The sequence below is a fragment of the Erythrolamprus reginae genome, chromosome 12 (assembly GCF_031021105.1).
Source record: "Erythrolamprus reginae isolate rEryReg1 chromosome 12, rEryReg1.hap1, whole genome shotgun sequence".
NCBI classification, from domain to species: Eukaryota; Metazoa; Chordata; class Lepidosauria; order Squamata; family Dipsadidae; genus Erythrolamprus; species Erythrolamprus reginae.
This window is the reverse complement of record NC_091961.1, coordinates 22,129,694-22,152,423: the sequence shown is the minus strand read 5'-3', so window position 1 is coordinate 22,152,423 and position 22,730 is coordinate 22,129,694. Positions and strand designations below refer to the sequence as shown.

The 22,730-nt window shown below is 42.9% G+C and overlaps 1 protein-coding gene across 1 annotated transcript in view; it reads left to right on the top strand.

Annotated features, from left to right (window-relative positions):
- KIRREL3 (kirre like nephrin family adhesion molecule 3) overlaps positions 1 to 22,730 on the top strand; it is a 952,257-nt gene that overhangs the window by 468,935 nt on the left and 460,592 nt on the right. Inside the window, exon 2 of the mRNA XM_070765424.1 lies at positions 15,618 to 15,695. Within this exon, the coding sequence (XP_070621525.1) occupies positions 15,662 to 15,695 (34 nt within the window). The 5' untranslated portion in view covers positions 15,618 to 15,661. The remainder of the gene's footprint in view (positions 1 to 15,617; positions 15,696 to 22,730) is intronic.

Sequence of the window (22,730 nt, the reverse complement as noted above, 5' to 3'; positions counted from 1 at the left end):
GGAGAGAGGAAGGAAAGGAAAGGAAAGCAAGGAAGGAAGCATAGAAGGGAGGGAGGGAGAGAGGAAGGGAGGGAGGGAGAGAGGAAGGAAGGAAGGAAAGGAAAGGAAGGAAGGAAGGAAGCATAGAAGGGATGGATGGATGGAGGGAGGGAGGGAATGAGGAAGGAAGGGAGGGAGAGAGGGAGGGAGGGAGGAAGGGAGGAAGGAAAGGAAAGAAAGAAGGAAGGAAGCAAAGAAGGGAGGGCTTCAGTACTTAGGATAGATAGCATTTGTATGAGTACTAAATTGTTCCACTGTGCAAATGCCTAGCCCCATGATGGCAAACCTATGTTACGCATGCCACAGGTGGCACGAAGAGCCATATTCTGCCAGCACATGAGCCATTGCCCTAGCTTAGTTCCAACACACATGTTCATGCCTGCCAACTGATTTTGGCTGTGCAGAGGCTCTGGGAGGGCAATTTCTAGATAGAGCCGAGGTGGCACAGTAGGTAGTGTGCTGTACTGCAAGCCACTGAAGCTGATTGTAGATCTGCAGGTCAGCGGTTCAAATCTCATCACCGGCTCAAGGTTGACTCAGCCTTCCATCCTTCCGAGGTGGATAAAATGAGGACCCGGATTGTAGGGGCAATATGCTGGCTCTATTAAGAAAAAGTGCTATTGCTAACATGTTGTAAAGCGCCCTGAGTCTAAGGAGAAGGGCGGCATAAAAATCGAATAGATAGATAGATAGATAGATAGATAGATAGATAGATAGATAGATAGATAGATAGATAGATAGATAGGCAGGCAGGCAGGCAGGCAGGCAGGCAGGCAGGCAGGCAGGCAGGCAGGCAGGCAGGCAGGCAGGCAGGCAGGCAGGCAGGCAGGCAGGCAGGCAGATGCCTATCTCAAATCCATGCCTCTGGGTGGCTCACAAACAATTTAATAACTCTGTAGGCCATTGTAGGAAATGTGTAAGTGATTCACATCACTTTACCTGCTACTGGAAGTCAAAAGAGATCATCTACATTTAGGCCTTCAGACAAACGGAGTCCAGGTTACCAGATTGTTGGTGATGAACTGAAAGCAATTAAAATAGGTTTCCTCTATTTTAAACTTATGCAGGAAACAATCTTTAGGAAAATGGCGGGTTTCACTTACCTTCTGCGCATCCATAGAACCTTCTGCACATGCACAGAACCTTCTGCACTTGTGCAGAATGACTGTGATGATGACATACAGGGGAGTAGGCGGAGTCTACTGCCACCAATGCGATAGATTCGCCCGAACCAGGCTAAACTGGTAGAAACCTACCACTGGTACAGAAGCGTTTCCAGAGTTTGGGGGTGAAACTGAGTTTTCAGCTTCTCAAGGCAACTGACATCAACCAGCAAAGAAATATACAGACTTTCTTTTTGAATACAGCCGTGATTGTTCAAAGGTGCATTAATGAGGGCTGTTTCTGGGGTTGAGGGAGGATGATATAAAAGTGTGATTTATTTCAGTATAAGCAGTGGTTTATTTTCTTTAAATAAAAAATAACATTGTTTCTAACTTTCCTTAAAGTAATTTAATTGGTATATAATAGCATAGTTAATTAAAATGAATCAATAGTAAAAAAGTAATTGATATTTAATATGTTTGGGAAAGAACGTTTAGGTGCAATATAATTAACTCAATATTAAGTAAGTGTTGGATTTGCAATTATGTCTTTACAACAATTATAAACTTTCTTGGTTTTTTGTTAATATACTTGCAATTAAGCAGGAAGGAACTCTCAAAATTATTAAACAGGTATTATGGGCTGTTAACATTTATTATCATTCCTGATGGGATACAGCTGCACAACAGTAGAAATTATAATGATGATGATAATAAACCTCTACTACCCCTTGGTTGTAGCATTTTTACTGCTATGTCCCAAAATTGAGCCCTCTATGACTCTTGCACAAGCTAATTGACTATGGGACGGACGGACGGAAGGAAGGAAGGAAGGAAGGAAGGAAGGGGAGAAGGGGAGAAGGAGGGAGAGAGGAAGGAAGGGAAGGAGGGAGGGAGGGAGGATCATTTGTATACCAGCCCAGCAGTGCAATATTAATTTTGTAGGTAGGAGATGTCAGTTTCTTCTTTTTCAAAAGGAGAATAAATAAATGTATAAATTATTTATTAAAACATTTAATAAAATAGAATAAATAGCTACATTAAAAAGAAGATAGAAAGCTGCGTAGTGTACAAAGTATAAAATATCGGTAACTGTCGTTTGCAATACCATTTGATAGTAATTAAATATATACATACAGTATATCATAAAAGTCCATTGTGTCATCCAGAAATAACTACGGTAGCTATAAGACAAGATTTTAATACTGATATTACCATTGTATTTATGTAATCAAGTAAAAAAAAGACTGGGGGGGGGAATAAAAGGGGGAAAAAATCTGTAAAAAAATATATTGGGAAACTACATAATTTTAAATTCCCTCACATTGTATGCAACTGATGGTTGCTCAATATAATTATAAACATTGAAATTGTTTGTAATTACTATCTTCACATCAATAATTTCCCCTTGAAAAGTATATGGTGTTGGGATTTTCCTTGTTGTGTGACACTTGATTCATAAAGGATCTCTGCTTGCTCATATTTAGTCAAGCTTCTGTTCTCAATGAATACAGCTAATTTAGCCTTTGCTGTATATTCTCCAAATTTTGGGCTCCAAATCTAATACTGTTGGCAAAGTATCTATTTTCTAACGTTGAGCCAAATGCGTCTTCATGGCCATCAGCATTTATCTTAATAATTGTGATATATTTTATTTATTTGTTCTGGAACAATGCTTCGTAGGAAAGGAGGTGCCAATTTATAACCCTACCATCCTCAATTTTACGAGAAAGTCCCTAGATTAAGTCCAACAACAGGTAATCCTCATTTGAAAAATGAAAAAAAAAGATTTTATGACCAGTTTTCAAACAGTTGCAGCCTCTCCATCAGTTGTGGGTTGTTCCCAGTTCAGCAAACTGGTAGCGCTGGGGATGGAACACTCCACCTACCCACCCAGGATGCTCCGCCCACCCACCGGGGAGACTTCTGCACATGCAACTACCGTGTTTCCCCGATAGTAAGGCAGTGTCTTACTATCTTTTTACCCCCAAAAGCCCCACTGTGTCTTACTTTGGGGGTATGTCTTATATACCCCCAAAGCACCGGGGCTGGCTCGTCTTCGGGCTTCGGCCCGGGCGAGGCTTCTTCTCCTCCGGGCGGGCGGGGCGGGGCCTGCCCGTTGGGCCCGGCCTCCATCCCTCCTGTGCCGCGGCGGGGCCGGTCCACGATGCGCGTCCTGGGGGCGCCCGGCTGGCCGGCTCCGAAGGCTGCGGCTCGTCTTCGGGCTTCGGCCCGGGCGAGGCTTCTTCTCCTCCGGGCGGGCGGGGCGGGGCCTGCCCGTCAGGCCCGGCCTCCATCCCTCCTGTGCCGCGGCGGGGCCGGTCCACGATGCGCGTCCTGGGGGCGCCCGGCTGGCCGGCTCCGAAGGCTGCGGCTCGTCTTCGGGCTTCGGCCCGGGCGAGGCCTCTTCTCCTCCGGATGGGCGGGGCGGGGCCTGCCCGTCAGGCCCGGCCTCCATCCCTCCTGCGCCGCGGCGGGGCCGATCCACGATGCGCGTCCTGGGGGCGCCCGGCTGGCCGGCTCCGAAGGCTGCGGCTCGTCTTCGGGCTTCGGCCCGGGCGAGGCCTCTTCTCCTCCGGGCGGGCGGGGCGGGGCCTGCCCGTTGGGCCCGGCCTCCATCCCTCCTGGGCCGCGGCAGGGCCGGTCCGCGATGCGCGTCCTGGGGGCGCCCGGCTGGCCGGCTCCGGAGGCTGCGGCTCGTCTTCGGGCTTCGGCCCGGGCGAGGCTTCTTCTCCTCCGGGCGGGCGGGGCGGGGCCTGCCCGTTGGGCCCGGCCTCCATCCCTCCTGCGCCGTGGCGGGGCCGGTCCACGATGCGCGTCCCCGGGGCGCCCGGCTGGCCGGCTCCGGCTCCTCCCGCTGCTGCCCAACGCCGAGGATGCCCCGCGCCCAGCCCGGCTACGGCAGCAGGCAGGCAGCCCCAGGCGCGGCAGGGAGAGCAAAGCCGGCGGGGAGAGCGGCGGCAAAGCGGCGGGGTCCAGCCCTCTAGCCGGTGCCTCGCCAGCTATCCGCCGCTTCTTTCTTCTCCGGAGCCTGCCGCCGCCGCCGTGCTTCCTCCGCCGGCCGAGGAGTCCTTATCCGCGCCGTGTTTGGGAGACTCTCCTGGGCGCAAAGCTCCCTCGCCAGCGCCACGAACTGCTCCGATGCCTCCCTCGCTTTTAATACCGTGTTTCCCCGAAAGTAAGACATATGTCTTACTTTCGGGGTATGGCTTATATTAGCCAACCCCCCTGAAACCCCCCATATGTCTTACAATCGGGGAAACACGGTAGTATCAAGGCCATGAAGACCTGGCTTTTCCGGCAAGCCTAGGGGACATAAATTTACCTCTTTGATGGCCAATTGTATGAATGGTGTGTATGTACATGAGTGTGACCGCCATTTCTTATAATAACTTTTTAAGGGATTTTAGTTTGTTAAAGTTTTAGTCTTAGATAATGTTCGACTTCTTTTACTGTTTTGTATCTATTTATAGTATTCATACTGTTGTTGCAAGCCACCCTGAGTAGTGATGGGCGAACCGACAAACCCAAAATTTTTTCAAACTTCGGGCAAAGTTCGGGGTTGTGTTCAGCGTTCGGAGCTTTGACGTCACTGGCAGGTTGTTAATAAACATGTTTATTTTTACCTGAAAGGACCGCCCTTTGCTTGCAGCGCCGCTGCGGTGTCCTTTTTCGTAAAAATAACAATGTTTATTTTTATGTGAAGACCTCCCTTTGAAGGAGCTGGGGAATCATTCCCACGAAGAGATTCAGGGGGCGGAGCTTTGACGTCACCGTCAGATTGCTAAGGATGCCAAGGTGATCACTTCCTGGATTCCATGGAATCCAGGAAGTGATCACCATGGCGTCCTTAGCAACCTGACGGTGACGTCAAAGCTCCGCTCCTGGAATCTCTTCGTGGAAGGGATTCCCCGTTCGGGTTCGAGTTCGGGTTCGGTTGGGGGTTCGGTCGAATTTTGTGTAAAGTTCGTCCGAACTTGCCGAACCCGAACACCATTGGGTTCGCCCATCACTAGCTCTGAGTCCTTCAGGATTGGGTGGCATAGAAGTCGAATAAATAAAATAAATCGATGGGTTTTAGAACCCACTACTGCTCCTTATGGTCATGTGATCAAAATTCAGATGCTTGGTGGTGGACTCATATTTATGACGGTTGTGGTGTCCTAGGCATCATGTGATCATCTTTTGTGATCTTCTGCCAATGGGAAAGCCAGATTAATTTATCAACTGCGGTAACCAAATTAAGAACTGCAGCAATTGACTGATCAGCTGTCGCAAGAAAGGTGGTGAAATGGAGCAAAATTCACTTAACGGCTGTCTCACTTAGCCCCATACATTTGGGGCTCAACTGTGGTTGTAATATCCTAAGCACAGGCCAGGAGTGGTCTGTGACCCTTGACCTTTTTTCACTTGTTAACTGACAAGATATTAAGGCTCAGTGCTGAAAGGTAAAATTGAGCGTGAATAAGTGTGATAGTTGAGGGGAAAACTCTTTGGTGACCCATCGTTCAACCTGATTAACAGAGCCAGGGTGGCGCAGCAGGTAGAGTGCTGTACTGCAGGCCACTGAAGCTGACTGTACAGCTGTAGGTCAGTGGTTCAAATCTCATCACCGGCTCAAGGTTGACTCAGCCTTCCATCGTTCCGAGGTGGGTAAAATGAGGACCCGGATTGTGGGGGCAATAGGCTGGCTTTGTTAAAAAAGCGCTATTGCTAACATTTTGTAAGCCATCCTGAGTCTAAGGAGAAGAGCGGCATAAAAATAGGATAAATGAATGAATGAATGAATGAATGAATGAATGACTAGATAGATAGATAGATAGATAGATAGATAGACAGACAGACAGACAGACAGACAGACAGACAGACAGACAGACAGACAAATGTAAACCATATAATGTAAACAACTATAATGCCAACTTGTCCTTCTCTGCCTTTTTGAGGTTAAGCATTTTCAGCACCTCGCGGAATTTGCAAAATTCACCCACCCATTGGTTTCAACATGGAGTTGATACAGACCAGGCATTTTACTTTGTGTGTATCTTTTTGAATGACATGCTGGGACTCTTTTTTTTGGATATAGATCTTTTTGTAATTCAATAACTACCAGCATAGTCAGTGGCGGTAAACAGGACTGTGCAAAACAAGATGATAATAATTATGCATTTACAATTCACAATTAAAGTGAAAGGGGGTTGATTTGTTCATTTCCAAAGTCATTATTTAATGTGGTTGATAAGGTTAGGCTAATTTAGCATTTTTTAAATAACATTTTGATACCTTAATAGTTTATTAAATGCTTGGTAAGGATTGGAGTGGGGGTGCATGCCGCCCCGAGTCTACGGAGAGGGGCGGCATACAAATCTAATAAATCTAATAAATAAATGATGGTTTAGTGATTAAAGATGCTGATCTTTGTCAGCTTAAAACTGACAGCCGTGGCTTAAGAGACCCGAGAGTTAATCCTGATCAAGATATGATAAAGTGCTATTAACACTTCACGTGATCTTGATTCTAGCGCTCTGTTAATGCAGCCTAGAACTCCATTGGCTTTTTTGGCAGCTGCTGCACGCTGCTGGCTCATATTTAAATGGCTGTCTACTACCCTGTTTCCCCGAAAATAAGACGTACCCCGAAAGTAAGGCATGTCAGTGGTTTTGCAGAATTTGCTAATATAAGGCACCCCCCGAAAATAAGGCATAGTCAAGTTTACATACGGTACGGTGGAAAAACATACAGTACCATTCAAAGCTGTTCATAGCGGTACCGTAACAATGTGGCGTCCCCTGCTGGCCCCTTCCATCGCTTTGTACCGTCCAGTACAGCAGACACAGTCTGCTGCTGTCTCACCGCCATTACAGTCTCCACTACAGTGCGTAGACTGTAGTTCCTCTCCTGGCCGGAACCTGCAATAGCGGGAGTATACTGTTGTACCATATAAGTGCCGTCGTTTGTGTGTGTGGGTGCCATACTGACAGATACCGTATGGTAATCAGTGTACCGTACGGTACACTTTCTTTGGGGGTGTCAGCTTTTCTGCCTGTGAATTTGTCTTATTTGAGAAATATAAGGCACCCCCTGAAAATAAGACGTAGCACAACTTTTGGAGCAAAAATTAATATAAGACAGTGTCTTATTTTCGGGGAAACACGGTAGGACACCAAGATTCCTCTCATGGTTACTACTGTTGAGCAAGGTACCACATACACTGTATCTGTGTATTTTGTTTTTGTTGCTTATATGTAGAACCTTACTTTTTCACAAAAATTCAGTGGTGAAAAAGTAAGGTTCTACACTTAGGCAAGAAAAACAAAATGCAGAATTATACTATAGATGGCAGAGGCACCTTGCTCAATTATAGCAACTGTGAGAGGGATCTTGGAGTCCTACTGGACAATCGTTTAAATATGAGTCAGCAATGTGCAGCAGCACATTGATAACAGTTCTAGGCTGCAATGACAGAGGGATGGAATCAAGATCACGTGAAATGTTAATACCACTTTATAATGCCTTGGTAAGGCCATACTTTGAATACTGCATCCACCATGATGTAAAAAAGATGTAGAAGCTCTAGAAAGAATGGAGAGAAGAGCAACGAAGATGATTGGGGGGCTGGTGGCTAAAACATATAAAGGACAGTTGCTGGAATTGGGTATGTTTTGTTTAATGAAAATAAAGACTTGGGGTCCTTCCTTTAGCAGTGTTCTAAGGGGTTGCCACAAACAAGGAGTCAATATATTCTCTAAATCATTGTTTCCCAACCTTGGCCACTTGAAGGTATCTGGACTTCAACTCCCAGAATTCCCCAGCCAGCATTCGCTGGCTGGGGAATTCTGGGAATTGAAGTCCAAATAGCTTCAAGTGGCCAAGGTTGGGAAACACTGCTCTAAATCACTTGAGGGCAGGACAAGAAGCAATGGGTGGAAACTAATCAAGGAGACAAGCAACCTAGAACTAAGGAGGGATTTCCTCCCAGTGCGAACAATTAATCAGGGTTAACAACTTACCTTCAGTAGTTGTGAATGCTCCAACACTGGAAGTTTTTAAGAGGAGATTGCACAATTGTTTGTCTGAGCAGGGGGTTGGACTTGAAGACCTCCAAGGTCCCTTTCAACTCTTTTATTCTATTCTATTCCTGCCCCAGTTCCTGCCCATCTACCAATTTGAAAGCATACAAATGCAAGTAGATCAATAGGTACCACTTAGATGGGAAGAATTATTATTATTATTATTATTATTATTATTATTATTATTATTATTATTATTATTATTATTTGGATTTGTATGCCACCCCTCTCCGCAGCCTCGGGGCGGCTAACAACAATGATAAAAAACAGCATGTAACAATCCAATTAATAAAACAACCAAAAACCCTTATAGTAAAACCAAACATACACACAAACATACCATGCATAACTTGTAATGGCCTAGGGGGAAAGAATATCTTAACTCCCCCATGCTTGGCGATAAAGGTGGGTCTTGAGTAATTTGCGAAAGACAAGGAGGGTGGGGCCGTTCTAATCTCTGGGGGGAGTTGATTCCAGAGGGTCGGGGCCACCACAGAGAAGGCTCTTCCCCTGGGGCCTGCCAAATGACATTGTTTGATCGACGGGACCCGGAGAAGGCCAACTCTGTGGGACCTTATCAGCCGCTGGGATTCGTGCGGTAGAAGGCAGTTCCGGATGTATTCTGGCCCAATGCCATGTAGGGCTTTAAAGGTCATTACCAACACTTTGAATTGTGACCGGAGACCGATCGGCAGCCTGTGCAGGCCACAGGAATGTAACATTCTCTAGTGCACTGCTAAGGAGAGTCTAACATCGGTATTAACTCTTGTCTGATTGGTATGGGCTGAGTTTAATTTCTTTGAAGTACACCCCCTAGCTCCCCATCTGACCAGTTTTTAAAACTCAGTCATAGAGTAGGGATGTTTATTATTTTCCTCTCCTGATTAGCATTAAAATTAATTCAGTTGGGCTCTCCAACTGAATTAGCAGATCAGATTTCTCTCATCAAATAAGGTAACACAAACTTCAGGGGAATCCTCTAGAGTTGGAAACAGTTGGACAGGGGAAATCTTTCCCTTTACCTTCACCTTTTAGTAAGGTTCACTGCTATTTTTGCCTCCGTAGGAATAAATATGTAAACAGCAGTCTGTTTATATCTACCATTTTAGAGCAATGCTGTATGTTAAATGCCATGCAGAACTAAGTGGTATGAAAAGATGATTGCTTTTTTTAAAAAAAATAATGAATGAGACATTTTCATTTGTTCTTAAAAAAAACCTCCATGTTAAAAATTCATCACTTACCTACTAATATGAGAATGTTAAAATGGATTGGATTAATACTGATCCACACTGATTAATAGAAATTAAACATTAATTTTTCATGTCTCTCCATTGGCTCTTTGCTATTCATCACAGATGAGTGACAGAGAGTCTTGGCTAAGAAGTCAGATTAAGGAAATTGCAATCAACCTGTCCTTAGATGTGGCAGCTTTCTCTTTACAGATGTGACTTTAAAAGGAACACAAGTAAATGCAACATACTTCACTACGTTAAATGAATAACCTTGTACCCTAATAAACTGGACAACAAGGCAAATGCTAACACATATGAAGAGCGGTTGCAGGAACTGGGTATGTCTAGCCTAATGAAAAGAAGGATGAAGGGTGACATGATAGCAGTGGTCCAATATCTCAGGAGTTGCCACAAAGAAGAGGGAGTCAAGCTATTCTCCAAAGCACCTGAGGGCAGGACAAGAAGCAATAGAAGAAAACTTAAAAGAGCCGGGGTGGCGCAGCAGGTAGAGTGCTCTACTGCAGGCCACTGAAGCTGACTGTAGATCTGGAGGTCAGCGGTTCAAATCTCATCACCGGCTCAAGGTTGACTCAGCCTTCCATCCTTCCGAGGTGGGTAAAATGAGGACCCTGAGTCTAAGGAGAAGGGCAGCATGCATGCATGAATAATAAAATAATAGAATAGAATAGAATAGAATAGAATAGAATAGAATAAAATAAAATAAAATAAAATAAAATAAAATAAAATAAAATAAAATAAAATAAAATAAAATAAAATAAAATAAAATAAAATAAAATAAAATAAAATAAAATAAAATAAAATAAAATAAAATAAAATAAAATAAAATAAAATAAAATAAAATAAAATAAAATAAAATAGATCTGATCTGATCTGATCTGATCTGATCTGATCTGATCTGATCTGATCTGATCTGATCTGATCTAATCCAATCTAATCTAATCAAGAAGAGGTCCAACCTAGAATTAAGGACAGTTTTCTGACAGTTTGAACTAGTCATCAGCTTGCCTTCAGAAGTTACGGGGGCTCTATCACTGGATATTTTCAAGAAAAGTTTGCACATCCATTTGTATAGAATGGATGCGCACAATCCATCCAATCCCCGCACATGTGCATAGGCCTCACTGAAGCCTGGGACGGTGAAAAAATGACCAACGGGCAAACTGGAAATTCAGAAAAATGGACTTCTGGTTTGCCCATTGCATTGTTTTTTGCAGTCTGGAGCCTTCAGGGATTTTTCCTGGAATGAAAAAACCAGAACTGGCAAACCAGAAGTCCATTTTCCGAACTTCTGGTTTGTTCATTTGGTCATTTTTCGCACTCCGTGGTTTCAGAAAGCTTCCCCGAAACCCCTGGAGTGAAGAAACTAGCACAACAGGCAAAACGGAAGTCTGTTTTTCCAAACATCCGGTTTGCCCATTAGGTGGTGGTGGTGGTTTGCACTCCAGAGCTTTAGGAAAGCTTCCCTGAAGCCTCCAGAGGATGAAACAGTCTTCCACAAGGCCAAAAATTAGCTGGCTAGTGCATGCATGCACGCTGCAGCTGACATAGGGCAACGCCTCACATGGCCTGCAATATAGCTCCACGTGTCATAGGTTCACCATCATGGTATAGTATTTCATGCCTGAGTAGTATAGGATCTAATGCCTGAGTAGGGGATTGGATGGGAAGATCTCCGAGGTCCTTTCCAACTCTGTTATTCTGTTAAGCATGCAGAAACGGAGTGCCTCCCTTTTACCAAAGAACATTTCATTAGACATTTTCCACAGTGACACTACAAGATAGATTGGTGATAGATAGATAGATAGATAGATAGATAGATAGATAGATAGATAGATAGATAGGATAGGATAGGATAGGATAGGATTGGATTGGATAGGATAGGATAGGGATGGGAAGGAAAGGAAAGGAAAGGAAAGGAAAGGAAAGGAAAGGAAAGGAATGGAATGGAGTGGAATAGAATTCTTTATTGGCCAAATGCGAACGGACACACAAGGAATTCGTCTTGCTGCATATTATTATTTATTGGATTTGTATGCCGCCCCTCTCCGCAGACTCCACAGCATATGCTCTTACTGTACATAAAAGAAAATATAGATTTGTCAAGAATAGACTAGAATAGAATAGAATAGAATAGAATAGAATAGAATAGAATAGAATAGAATTTTATTGGCCAAGTGTGATTGGACACATGGAATTTGTCTTGGTGCATATGCTCTCAGTGTACATAAAAGAAAAAGATACATTTGTCAAGAACCATGTGGTACAACACTTAATGATTGTCAATAGATAGATGTTCTGCCAGCTCACAAGAGATAAATAGGTAGGTAGGTAGGTAGATAGAGATAGATTAGATAGATAGATAGATAGATAGATAGATAGATAGATAGATAGATAGATAGATAGATAGATAGATAGATAGATAGATAGATTACTCATAGTTTTGGGGGAAGTTGATACACATATATCCACACACTCCTACATTTTTCTTTTCTTCCATCGACTTCCTGGCACCTGACATCTGCTCTTTCCTTTAGAAGAAAGCTATGCTTGAATCCATTTCTCTGCTTGTTTGCTGATAGCCCGGATACCTTCTGTAAGAAAGCAAGAGATCAAAGGCATGGGCTTCACCAGGCCTTGACGTTCAACCACTTTACCGGCCAGCTATTTTGCTTTGAAAATGCAGAGAGCCTGGAGACAGATTTATATTTCTACGCAGGTTCCGTGTTCTATTTTATCACAAAGTCTGCTAAGTGAAAGGGATTATAAAGCTCTCATTACTTCTATCTGTTGAAGGCAGCGATTTACCGAGCATCTCTTTGATGTAAACATGGGGGCCAAAGCAAACCTTTGGAGCAGGAAAAGGATTTTCTGTTGGGGAATATGAATTGGATAGGCACTGATAAAAATCCTAGACATTTTTATAGTAATCCATACCCGTTTCAGATGGAAAAAGTAGGATAATTCATGCTTGAAATAATATACCCACACAGTTCCAGCTACCTGCTTAAAGACCGAAGGGATTTGGTAGGGTGATGTGCTTAGCTAAATAATAATGATAATAATAATAATAATAATAATAATAATAATAATAATAATAATAATAATAATAATAATAATAATTTATTAGACCCTGCATGCTGCCCCTCTCCAAAGACTAGAATATATATATATGTATCCCTATACGAAGGGGTTGGATACTGTAGGCTAGAGGATAATTCTCTGCCTTACAAGGCAAAGGTTGCAGGTTCAAGTCCCAGTGGGTATGGCTAGCTGATGAGGCCAAAATAAGGCCGAAATAGATCTATCCTAGTCTCCCTTAATTTTCAAATTCAGCAAAAAAACCCATGTGACATATATATGTGTGTGTGTGTGTGTGTGTGTATCAAATGTTTTTAGCTGAAATTTTTAAAATTAAGGGAGACTAGGATGATACCATTTCGGCCTTGTTCTGGCCTCATCAGCTAGCCACACCCTTCCTTACTGGGATTCGATCTGGCAGCTTCTGCCTTGTAAGGCAGAGAATTAACAGTTGAGCCACCAGACCTGATCCCTCCAGCTCTGTATATATGTGTGTGTGTGTGTTTGTAGATTTTCATGGGTATATGTATGTAGATTGTTCTGAGTTCGGGTTTTGCCCCGTGTAATATTTTGCATGTCTATGCGATGTTTCGGTGAAATCACATTCACCATCATCAGGCTGAAGTTGTAACCTTCGTGCTGCTGTAAATATAGTGGCAGTTGCAAACAAACTATATATATATATATATATTTGTTTTCGTAAATTTTCACGGGTATATGTATGTAGATTGTTCTGAGTTCGGGTTTTGCCCTGTGTAATATTTTGCATGTTTATGCGACGTTTCGGTGAAATCACATTCACCATCAACACGAAGCTTGGAACTTCAGCCTGATGATGGTGAATGTGATTTCACCGAAACGTCGCATAAACATGCAAAATATTACACAGGGCAAAACCCGAACTCAGAACAATCTACATATATATATAAATATAAATAAATAAATAAATATATATATATATATATATATATATATATATATATATATATATATATAATATTATAAATAATATAAAACTGAAATCATCCCTGATTTTTCATAATTAGTCCTCTCAAAAATTAAAATATCAAGGCTCTTTAAAAAGCAAACAAACCAAGTTTATTACACAGACAGGTACCAAGTCCCCAGTTTTCAGTTCCAAAGGCTAACTCAGTCATTCGCATTTTGAGTCACGGTCCCCAATTCATAAATATTTCCAGCTCGAGATGTAGCGACAGCTAACCACTGCTCAAATTGATGACATAAATTAATTTCCACTTTAGATATCGCATTCAATATTTTTAAAAAACCAGGGATACCACTGGGATTGTCCACACCCTCTGGTAAACTAAACGAATGAATCATTTTGAAGTCAGAATAACAAGACACAATCTTTAACTGTCTGGGGATAAAGATGTATGGCAGTGATAAGCTCCATCCCAAACACAGATGTGTTTGTTTTGATGTGTGAAATAACTCTGCGGGCATGCAGAGGGTCTTTAGAAATAGAATATGTGTAGAATTTGAACAGTGCCTTTTATTCTATGTTTGTCCTCTTAATTGTTTTAGCTATCGGTTCAAATGGTTGTACATATTGAATGCAAAACGGGCTGCGTGGCGACTCCTGGGAGAGGTGGGGAAGGATGGGCGACAATAAGTGGGTTGCGCCCAGTATAGGTGGGATCGGCAAGTTGTTAGTGGATGTAGAGATGTGCATGTATCTCATGCTCCTGACGCATGTACACGCATGCAAACGTGAGATTTGGCTTCTGCACATGTGTGGCAAGTGAAATCTCATGTGAAGACTCTCTTGTGTGTAAAATTTCACTGATTTTCGGCATATTTTTTCTTCCGTGCATGCGCCGAACTCACTAAAAATCATAGAAACATAGAAGATTGATGGCAGGAAAAGACCTCCTGGTCCATCTAGTCTGCCCTTATACTATTTCCCCTATTTTATATTAGGATGGAAATATGTTTATCCCAGGCATGTTTAAGTTCAGTTCCTGTGGATTTACCAACGACGTCTGCTGGAAGTTTGTTCCAAGCATCTTCTACTCTTTCAGTCAAATAATATTTTCTCACATTGCTTCTGATCTTATTGACTGACTGACTGACTGACTGACTGATTGATTGATTGATTGATTGATTGATTGATTGATTGATTTTGTCCATTACACAATGAGGGTTTTAGTGGGTATACACATAAAAAAATACATAATGGAGGTTATAGAGGATATACTCATAGTAAAATATATCTAAGAAAGAATAGAAGAGAAGATATAGGAATAAAATATATCAATGAAAGAATAAAAGAACAGATATAGGAATAGAAGAAAGGTATAGGAGGTATAGGAGAGCAATAGGACAGGGGACAGAAGGCACTCTAGTGCACTTATGCACGCCCCTTGCTGACCTCTTAGGAATCTGGAGAGGTCAACAGTGGATAATCTAAGGGTAAAGTGTTGCTAAAGTCTTTCCTCCAGCTAACTTCAGATTGTGTCCCTTTGTTCTTGTGTTCACTTTCCTATTAAAAACACTTCCCTCCTAAACCTCATTTAACCCTTTAACATATTTAAATGTTTCAATCATGTCCCCCCCTTTCCCTTCTGTCCTCCAGACTATACAGATTGAGTTAGTGAAGTCTTTCCTGATAAGTTTTATGCTTAAGACCTTCCACCATCTTTGTAGCCCGTCTTCGGACCCGTTTAATTTTATCACTCACTGATTTTATAAATAGTTGAAATCGGTGAAATTTCATGCACAGAAGCCAAACCCACTGGATGTCCCGGAGAGCATACCAGTAGCAACTAGTAAGTGCAACCCCGGCCTGGTGGGCGAGGTTAGCTGGTCATTGGAATTACTGGTTCACCAAAATCTTTCTGAATCGGTTGAATCCCACCTCTGCATGTCTCTCAAAAAATAACTTCGTACCTTTGGAAATCTGACTTTTACCAATTTTTGCATATTCTGAAAACAAAGGTCATTGGGATCTAGTAGCTTGTATTAAAGAGCATCACTATATATTTAAAGCAGGCATGATTTGTAATGAGCCACTTTGCCAATTGATCTCTACTTTGCTTTAATTTTTGTAGAACTTGGTCTCCCAAGAAGAGGATGTTATTTGGTCTTTGGATTTATGTACAAAGAGAAGTATCGGCGAATGACTGAAGGTTAGTATCACATTTTCCTTTCCAAGTATTTTTCCATCTTTCTATATTGCTGTGGTTTTATTTTTCTTACCAAATTTTTACCAAAGGACAAAAAAAACCAGACTGGAATGTCTTTATCTCTAAGCATCTGAGAGATTATTTTTACCTGTCCGAGTATTTGGGGCAACCCACATCTGTTGTTACAATGCCTATAGACAAGTCTTATCCGTTAAGATTATTATTATTATTATTATTATTATTATTATTATTATTATTATTATTATTATTAATTGAATTTGTATGCCGCCCCTCTCTGGAGACTCGGGGAGGCTAACAGCAATAATAAGACAGTATACAATAATAATCCAATACTAAAAACGATTTAAAAACCCATTAATATAAAAACCAATCATACATAGAGACATACCATGCATAAAATTGTAAAGGCCTAGGAGGAAAGATTATCTCAATTTCCCCATGCCTGATGGCAGAGGTGGGTTTTAAGTAGCTTACGAAAGGCAAGGAGGGTGGGGGCAATTCTAATCTCTGGGGGGAGTTGGCTCCAGAGGGCTGGGGCCACCACAGAGAAGGCTCTTCCCCTGGGTCCCGCCAAGCGGCATTGTTTAGTTGACGGGACCCGGAGAAGGCCAACTCTGTGGGACCTAACTGGTCACTGGGATTCGTGAGCAGAAGGCGGTCCCTGAGATAATCTGGTCCGGTGCCATGAAGGGCTTTATAGGTCATAACCAACACTTGAACCAATGCAGACTGCAGAGTGTTGGTGTAACATGGGCATATTTGGGAAAGCCCATGATTGTTCTCGCAGGTGCATTCTGCACGATCTGAAGTTTCCGAACACTTTTCAAAGGTAGCCCCATGTAGAGAGCCTTACAGTAGTCGAACCTCGAGGTGATGAGGGCATGAGTGACTGTGAGCAGTGACTCCCGGTCCAAATAGGGTCGCAAGATGGAAGGTTCCTCTCTAAAGGAAGCTTCCATATTAAATATGGAATTTAAAACAAATTTTAAATTGAAAGGATTTTTTTAAAATCCTCTAAAGGATTAATCATCTTAATCAACCAAGATGATTAAAGACCTGGAGACTAAAACATATATGAAGAATGATTGCAGGATTTGGGTTTGGCTAGTGTAGAGAAAAGAAGAACTAAGGGGTAGCAACAGTGAAGGGCCTCCAAAATTTTTACTACCACACTGTGGGCATGACATATGCAGATTGCCCTGTATTTTCTTTCAACATCTTTCAGTACAAATTGAGTGGGTGGAGCTCCAATTTTGCTACCCCACTGCATCTCCCCCCCCCATCGGGGCAGCAGCCCACCCCTGGGTAGCAGTATTTGACAGGCTGCCACAAAGAAGAGGGGGTCAGCTTATTTTCCAAAGGACCAGAACGCAGAACAAGAAACAATGGGATGGAAACAGGAGAGAAGCAACCTGGAATTAAGGAGAAATTCCTTACAGTGAAAAAGAATTAACTAGCACAACGGGCAAACCAGGTTTGCCTGGTGCACCAGTTGCGGCCCTATTTGGACCGGGAGTCACTGCTCACAGTCACTCATGCCCTCATCACCTCGAGGCTCGACTACTGTAACGCTCTCTACATGGGGCTACCTTTGAAAAGTGTTCGGAAACTTCAGGTCGTGCAGAATGCAGCTGCGAGAGCAATCATGGGCTTCCCTAAATATGCCCATGTCACACCAACACTCCGCAGTCTGCATTGGTTGCCGATCAGTTTCTGGTCACAATTCAAAGTGTTGGTTATGACCTATAAAGTCCTTCATGGCATCAGACCAGACTATCTCAGGGACTGCCTTCTGCTGCACGAATCCCAGCGACCAGTTAGGTCCCACAGAGTTGGCCTTCTTCGCGTCCCGTTGACTAAACAATGTCGCTTGGCGGGACCCAGGGTAAGAGCCTTCTCTGTGGCGGCCCTGGCCCTCTGGAACCAACTCCCCCCCGAGATTAGAATTGCTCCCACCTTCCTTGCCTTTCGTAAGCTTCTTAAAACCCACCTCTGCTGCCAGGCATGGGGGAACTGAGATCTTCTTTCCCCCTAGGCCTTTACAATTTTATGCATGGTATGTTTGTATGTATGTTTGGTTTTACAATAAGGGTTTTTAACTGTTTTAATATTGGATTGTTATATGCTGTTTTACTACTGTTGTTAGCCGCCCCGAGTCTACGGAGAGGGGCGGCATACAAATCCAATCCAATCAAATCAGATCAAATCAAACCGGAAGTTCATTTTCTGAACTTCCGGTTTGCCCGTTGGGCAATTTTTGGCACTCCGGGGCTTCAGGAAGCTTCCCTGAAGCCTTCGAAGGGCAAAATGGCCTTCCCCAAGGCCAAAAAATCAGCTGGCTAGTTCACACATGCAGGTTGGAGGTGACATAGTGCAACGCCTCACATGCCCTCCAATATGGCTCCATGTACCACCTGTGGCACTCATGTCATAGGTTCACCATCAAAGCTATAGGGTCTTGTGCTTGAGTGGGAGGTTAGACAAGGTTTCTTCCAGCTTTATTCTGAATAAATGGGGGTCTTTTCATCTCCTACCTTAATCTGGCACCAAGCATCTTCATGATTTGGTATCTGCCCAGATTCATATCCAAGGACAAATCAGTGACAGAATCTAATGGTCTGCCACTTGCTTGCTCATCAGAAGCAGTGAATTTGCAAACAGCAATCATGGTTATTTATTTATTTATATATTTATTAGATTTGTATGCCGCCCCTTTCTGTAGACTTGGGGCGGCTCACAACACAATAAAACAGTTCATGACAAATCTAATAATTTACAATTTAAAATATTTTTTTAAAAAAACCCATTATTAAGCAGACATACATACAAGCATACCATACATAAATTGTATAGGCCTGGGGCAGATATCTCAGTTCCCCCATGCCTGACGACAAAGGTGGGTTTTAAGGAGTTTACGAAAGACAAGGAGGGTAGGGGCAGTTCTAATCTCTGGGGGGAGCTGGTTCCAGAGAGTTAGGACCGCCACAGAGAAGGCTCTTCCCCTGGGGCCCGCCAACTGACATTGTTTAGTTGACGGGACCTGGAGAAGGCCAACTCTGTGGGACATAATCGGTTGCTGGGATTCGTGCAGCAGAAGGCGGTCTCGGAGATATTCTGGTCCAATGCCATGAAGGGCTTTAAAGGTGATAACCAACACTCTGAATTGTGAGCGGAAATTGATCGGCAACCAATGCAGACTGCGGAGTGTTGGTGTAACATGGGCATACCTGGGGAAGCCCATGACTGCTCTCACAGCTGCATTCTGCACGATCTGAAATTTCCGAACACTTTTCAAAGGTAGCCCCATGTAGAGAGCATTACAGTAGTCGAGCCTCCAGGTGCTGAGGGCATGAGTGACTGTGAGCAGTGAGTCCCGGTCCAAATAGGGCCGCAACTGGGGCACCAGGAGAACCTGGGCAAACGCCCCCCTCGGCACAGCTGAAAGATGGTTCTCTAATGTGAGCTGTGGATCGAGGAGAACGCCCAAGTTGCAGACCCTCTCCGAGGGAGTCAATAATTCTCCCCCCAGGGTGATGTCCTTGGGAGGCAAAACCCACAGCCACTCCATCTTAACAGGGTTAATTTTGAGTCTGTTGACACCCATCCAGGCCCCAACAGCCTCCAGACACCGGCACATCACTTCCACTGCTTTGTTGACTGGACATGGGGTGGAGATGTAAAGCTGGGTATCATCAGCATACTGATGATACCTCACCCCATGCCCTTGGATGAGTAAGTAGTAATACTTACTCATTGTCTGAAGCTAACCACGTGGTCCCGATGAAACCAAACCATAGTGATAAAATGAAGATAGTCACACTGATGGAAAGGAGACTACTGAAGACAACCTGAAATTGGTGTTATATATGTTCCTATTACACACGCTTTAAATGATATAGAGCTGGTCATATCTTTAACTTGTTGAGCTCTTACTACCTTTGATTACTCTTGGAATAGTTAGGTGGAACTCAGAACTGAAATAATTAAACTATCAAAAACACTTGCAATGCAAAACATCACCCAAGCAGCTTCCAGTTAAATAATGAAATCTCATAGAAAGAGCTTCTCATACTACCAATATTTAATATGCTTGCTATTAAAAATAATAAATTGGCAGAAGCTGGTCCCTTAATTGCTTTTTTTTGTCCATAGAAGTTAATATTCTGTCTCTTCCTCCTTTCCACTGGAGTACAAAGAGGGACAAATTATACATAAAATTCAAAAACACGCCAGCAGTAACTGGTGGCATCAAAATTGTTTTTAAAGCTTCTTCCTTACTTGGGTTTAGAAATTCACAGCATGCTAAAAGTAGCTCGTCTTTTTGATACCAGCATTGCTTTTGATCTATCCGTACTTCATTCAGCCATAAAGTTGCTAAGGTATAAAAAAAAATGTTGCTGACAAAGAAAGTACCAGCAGTTTTAAGGCTAGAGAGAAACATTATAGTTACATAGAAAAAAAATATGCATCCTAAGGCCATTAAGGGAACATCCAGGTACCTATTGACTAGAAAAGGTGGAAGAAAACAGCCTAGAATTTAAACCATAGAGTATAATTCTAAAGTATTCAATTTCTGTGCATTGCACTGGGCAAATCTTTATGCGAATAGTTTCATTCTTGCCCGGCAATAAAAAGTCCAATACAGCTAAGTCATGCCTGAGATGTTTTGGCCAAGTAAATCAATTCCTGAAAAAGGGCGCTAAATATACTGAAAACGAAGAATGACAGCTGAGCCCAGTGTCAACCGACAGTTAGGGGCTAGACATAATGATGTAGCAACCCCAGTGCTCTTAATCAATCCAAACATTTGGGGAAATTATATTTATTCTTTGCAACTTTTTCCAGAAATATTTGCAATAGATCAAATGTTAAACAAATAGGTTTCCCATCCCTTATAGAAATCTTTAATATTAGTACACTTGGGGGAGGGGAGTGTTATTTATTAATTTGTTAATTTATTAATTTATTTTATTTTTGATTTATTTAATTCAAATTATATTATATATTTTAATAAATACATACATACATACATACATACATACATACATACATACATACATACATAGATACATATACAGTGATCCCCCGATTATCGCGAGGGTTCCGTTCCAAGACCCCTCGCGATAATCGATAACTCGCGATGTAGCGGCACGGAAGTAAAAACACCATCTGCGCATGCACACCCCTTTTTCCATGGCCGCACATGCGCAGATGGTGGAGTTTGCATGTGGGCGGCGGGGAAGACCCTTCGGCCGCCCAACAGCTGATTTGCTCCGCAGCGCGGCAGCAGCGAGGAGCCGAAGATGGGGTTTCCCCGTTGCCCAGGCAACGGGGAAACCCCATCTTCGGCTCCTCGCTGCTGCCGCGCTGTGGAGCAGATCAGCTGTTGGGCGGCCGAAGGAACCTTCTCTGGGTCTTCCCGCCGCCCAGGCAATGGGGAAACCCCAAGATTGCTTGCTGCTTGCCGCTTGCCCGTTCGCCCGCCCGCCCGGCTGCTCGCTTGCCGCTCGAGAGCAAGAGGGGGAGAGATAGAGAAAGAGAGAGAAGGAAAGAAAGAGATGAGAGAGGGAGGAAGAGAGTGTGAGAGAGGAAGAAGCAAGATAGAGAAAGAGAGAGAGAAAGAAAGATGAGAAAGGAAGGGAGTGACGTCATCGGGTGGAAAAATCGCGATATAGCGATTCGCAATGATCGGGATCGCGAAACTCGGGGGATCACTGTATATGTTTTTTTATGTCGGATCACCCTGGTATATTGAAGGAACGTCACAGCTCCTTTTTGCCTCTAGGCCCAACCCAGGACCATTTCAAGGCAGTTAATTTATTTATAGCCGACAACTATATTCTATATATATGTAGATATATATGTAGATTGTTCTGAGTTCGGGTTTTGCCCCGTGTAATATTACACGGGGCAAAACCCGAACTCAGAACAATCTACATACATATACCCGTGAAAATCTACGAAAACAAATATATATATGTAAAATATGTATTTATTAATAATAAAATCTAATAATTTATTATTATTATTTTTTAATATATGTAAATAAAATAATAATAATACATACAAAATATAAATCTCATTTCCTGAGCATTACCGCTTTTTGTGAATAAAATAAGAACAATAGAGTTGGAAAGGACCTTGGAGGTCTTCTAGTCCAACCCCTCCTTGGGCAGGAGACCCTACATTACTTCAGACAAATGATTATTCATCATCTTCTTAAAAACGTCTAGTGTTGGAGCATTCACAGCTTCTGGAGGCAAGCCATTCCACTGATCAATTATTTTGTCAGGAATTTTCTCCTTAGTTCTAAGTTGCTTCTCTCCTTCTTTAGTTTCCACCCATTATTTCAGGTGCTTTGGAGGTAATGGACTTCTCAGCCCTCCCTCCTGCCATTGCTAGGACATGTTAATTTGGCCTTGGTTCTCAGGAGCCTTATTTGTTATTATGTCTGGCACATTGGAAGAAAAAAATTCTACATTCCCCCTTGCCCATAAGTATGGCAACTAAGAAATGAAACAAGAAAAATATGATTGTTGTTTTGAGAGGTGACATCTGTAGAAAAAGTGCAGAGAAGAGCAACCAAGAGGACTAGGAGGCTGAACGGTTGCAGGAACTGGGCCATTGGTGGGTTGCTTCCAGTTCAGCCTGGTTCTAAGAACTGGTAGTGCTGGCGGTGGGAGGCTCTGTCCATCCGCCCAGGACACTTCTGTGCAGAAGCGTTGTGTGCGTATATAAGCACACACACATACCAGGAGTAAAGGGTTTTTGAACCCACTACTGAACTGGGCGCGTCTATCTAGTGAAAAGAAGGATAGCAATGTTCCAATATCTGAAGGGCTGCCACAAAGAGGAGGGAGTCAGGCTATTTTCCAAAGCATCTAAAGGCCAGAAGAAATTTATCAAGAAAAGATTCAACTTCTTAAAACTTCTGAGTTGGGGCAAAGATCAGAAGCAATGTGAGAAAACATTATTTTACTGAAAGACGTGGTTGGTAAATCCACAGTAACTGAATTT